The 3,791-nt window shown below is 39.6% G+C and overlaps 1 protein-coding gene across 4 annotated transcripts in view; it reads right to left on the bottom strand.

Annotated features, from left to right (window-relative positions):
• Nucleotides 1–638: 638 nt before the first annotated feature.
• The window catches only part of mgat5b (alpha-1,6-mannosylglycoprotein 6-beta-N-acetylglucosaminyltransferase B), a 60,284-nt gene continuing 57,131 nt past the window's right edge, over nucleotides 639–3,791 (bottom strand). The window contains exons 17-19 of one of the 4 annotated variants that reach the window (XR_002274734.1): nucleotides 2,899–3,170; nucleotides 1,856–2,113; nucleotides 641–1,753 (exon numbers count right to left, since the gene is read on the bottom strand). Coding sequence is in view for 2 of the 4 variants with exons in the window: in XM_020597796.1 (XP_020453452.1) it covers nucleotides 1,915–2,113; nucleotides 2,899–3,170 (471 nt within the window). In the remaining 2 variants the exon portion in view is untranslated. Of the gene's footprint in view, nucleotides 2,114–2,898; nucleotides 3,171–3,791 lie in introns of those variants that run through there. The other 3 variants (XM_020597796.1, XM_020597795.1, XR_002274735.1) reach the window with 3 other exon arrangements.

Here is a 3,791-nt window from a genome sequence, read left to right as displayed (position 1 = left end):
GTGAACAAGACCCCAAGATACTTGAACTCCTCCACTTGAGGCAGGAACTCTCCAGTTAGCAGTGTAACATGTTATAATGTTATAGCATGTACAGGTTTATGTTTATTAATGTTATATTAACTGTAATAAAATATTTTTAGAAGAAATAGCTCATATCTTTTTTGCCTCAAACAAGTAAAAATATTCAGTGTAGAGTTTAATTAGCATTGGCATGTTTAGCGTGTCACATAATAGCTGTTAGAGTCCATGTTGTAAAGTCTGTGAAAAGAATGAATGACAATAGAAAGTTTTGTTCTGTGCTTAAATGCATTCTACTCAGCAAAGGCTAATATGAGGCTTCAGCAGCCTGAGTTAGACAAATCAGGTACAGTAGGTACTGTAACTTGGACAGGTGCAGTATGTTTAGTACAGAAGTCTCTCTTTGTGGTTCTGTTCATCTGCTGCAGCTCAGCAAGAAAAGACTGAGCAATCACTTAAGAAGGAATTTTATTCTGAAAAGACTGAGGTTGGAGGACATCTTCCTCGTTTAACTTGGAATAAGAAGTCTCATGTTAGAATTAAGCTCAGGTTTAGGAAAAGCTTTTGAATAAAATGAGGACTGTAGATTTTGTCCACCATCGCTAACAGTAGATTAAATATGCATTAGGAAGCAACATGCACAGTTTTAATAAATAGTTGAGAAAATGTGATTCTGCCGTTTAAAGCCTTCCTGTCTGCCTGCCAACAATAACATGATGCTTCATATACCAACATTATATTGTATTCTGATAAGTTGAGAAAGCTTTGATTTGATTTTTACCAGACATCAGCGTGCACGCTGCAGTTCATCTCTATACAGGAAGCTGATGTTTGTTATTAAACTACATCTCTATCTAAAGAATGCAACATGCAATGTGTTTCTGTATATACAGTGCTGAAGAATACTGTACTATTCACGATAAATACCTTGTTAAGTGGCAAAAAAAGATGCATCAACCCAAACACTACTGTCACCGTGTATCAAAAGCCAGAGCCAGCACTGTTTGCTATAAACTGGACTGAAAGAAGTAATTAGGATATTTCCTCACACTTGGCTTTACAGTATGAAATACCATGAAAGGTTGATGATATATTTATGATGGTAAATGCAATAATAATAATTAACAACCATGTGACTTTATGCATAATGGAAACATATGTTTCCCCCTGTGTTTTATTAAGCAACATGTATGTACAAATCTATTCATACAGGACACGTAAAAAAGTACAGGTCAACACAGTGTAAATGGCTTTGGGTGGCTCTAGTACAAATATCCATACTCCACTATGACTGTATGTATTCACACAACACTGAGTAGAAACACTTGTGAAATTCAAGCATTTGCAATTTCTTTTTTTAAATCAAAGCTTTTCTTTTGATTGTTTGTGGTTTCTTTACTAATCTAACTTAACCATCAAATGACACGTCACCATGACTTCTGTAGAGAGTGTGCACCCATGTAAAGCTTTAAACTGAGGTTTTAAACTCTCCAGATTCAAAGTATCATGCAGTTCCCTGAGAGGTTATTAACACTGCAGCCAGTCCTAGATCAGAGGTAAAACAGGGGAGTCACCGGGTGCATCCCAAGTCTCTTATGATCACTCCTTGGTCTTCGCTTGACCGGAACAACTGCCAGGTCAAGTGAGGATTGAGGAGGCTGAGCTGTTCATCCACAATTCCTGACTCCTCACATTTCATTACCTTTTTTCAGCCTCCCATTTTTCATGCGCGGGACTAAGACACAAAGAAAAGTCGCAATTGAGAAATGTTAGTGCTTATATATGAGACTTGGGATGTACCCACTTTGTTCATTACAGCATTTTACCATAGACTGACCTGGTCAAAGAGTGTCTCCAAGTATTAGAAAAGTCTCAGTCTACCATGTCCTCCTCTGGTCATAGGCAGTCCCTGCAGAGCGCCACCTGGCCGATACGATAGTCCCTGCAGGGGCAAAGGCGCTGGAATTTGCTGCTAGAGCCAGCGCAGCTGAACAGCAGCGGGTCCTGCTGCAGGCCACACTCGGCATGTTCTACTAAGAAGGCTGGGAAAAGGTGGTTCATCTCCGACTCCAGTCCCTCACACTGGAAGTTTAGCCTGGAAACAAAGATAGGACGGGAGACACAGTTCTGTTTATTTCTTTATTTATGATCTAGAAAGGGTATTAAATGTTACTCACCCAGTAATACGTTTTAATAATACTGATAGCAGTAATGCCAGAGGATATCAATGACTATTCCACTAATAAATTGAATACTATTATTAAGGTTGTAAAGGAGAGCAGCAGAGGCTGAGCCAGTGTCGCCTTCTGCACCGCTACCTGATTTGAATGTAGGAATGAGGTGTGACACTATGATGAGGGAAACTTAGTTAGTTAAATTTACTGTTTGCAGGATGAACTGCTCAAGATGCATCATCACAATCTTAAGATGGTCCTGGAAAGACATTACATTTCATTAAATAATCAATAGTGTGGACAGTGCACTTGGTTAGATGCACAGTTTAGGTTGCTTCATTTAATAGAGAGGGGCAGTGTGCCCTATATATACACTGGTACAAAACTGATATTTCAGCACAAATCTACAGCATCTTCACAGCAGTAAAGATGGCACAATGTTATGATAAACAACATTAGCATGAATTTACAAAGTTTAATTTAGTCTAAAAACACTGTTTAATATATATGTGGTCCTGTTTACTCTAATCCAAAGTCATTCCTTAAAATCCAGTTACATTAAGAAATACCTGTTAAATGTATATTTTGTTATAATGAAGAGCTATTTTTCAACAGCCATGTGTCAATAGGAGCAAATGATATAACAATAAATGTGTTGGGTCAATTTAACATGCACAGTCATTTGACAAATGAAGAAACGTCTTACGCGCTGAAGGCCTCCTTAATGTTGATGAAACGGTACAAAGCAGGTTCGCAGATTAATCCTGCACTCTGACATGCCTTCACGCAAGACTGGCCTTGCAGCGAAGCCAAAAGTCGCAGCGCACTGAGAGGAGGCCAAGGCGTGTAGTAGCTGGTGTTGGAGGCCCAGGCTAGGATGGTGGAGTTGGGCAGGGGGATGAGAGGGCTCCGTGAGCCGCCCAGCCAAGTCTGAGATGAGTTTACTGGAGGAAAGGGAGCTTCAGGAGAACAAAAGTCCTGTAGGGGCAATGAGAAAATGACCCAGGTCAGTAATATTTTCTGTGTTGTATTACAAACACTTTGACCCGTTTACCGGAATAGACACTAACACTACAGAACAGTGAATAATTTTACACTCTGCTTTGCAACACATCCATCTTCTGGATACAGGAAATAATAAAAGAACCGTTACAATATTTAGGTGTTTATTAGAACTGACAAGTCCTCATCAATCTTTCAAAAATTTATAAGAATGCAGTTGTTCCACTTAATAACAGATAAGGTTTGGAGCCAGAATGAGGCTCTGGTGAGAGCCCTGATTAGATTCCTCCCATAGCTGAGGCTATTCATAAGACCCAGGTAATAATATTTCACTGACATGTCCCTCTGGCCTCCAGACCCGCTTATTAAACAGGCTCCTAGTGCCCGCAGGCAATAACTAGACTTCAAATCTCTCCATCTCCGCTGCATTTCCACTCCTAAACACAGACAACATCTGTGAAATACACACATGCACACACATCGCTCAAGAAACAGATCAAGAAAATGAGTTGTGGAAAGGAGCAAGGTGTGTGTGTGTGTGTGTGTGTGTGTGTGGAACCGCCGCAATTTGTAATTTTCTCTTTTTTTTTTTTTTTA

This window comes from Monopterus albus, unplaced genomic scaffold (genome assembly GCF_001952655.1).
Source record: "Monopterus albus unplaced genomic scaffold, M_albus_1.0 scaffold35.1, whole genome shotgun sequence".
In the NCBI taxonomy this organism is placed as follows: Eukaryota; Metazoa; Chordata; class Actinopteri; order Synbranchiformes; family Synbranchidae; genus Monopterus; species Monopterus albus.
This window is presented reverse-complemented; position numbering and strand designations above follow the sequence as displayed.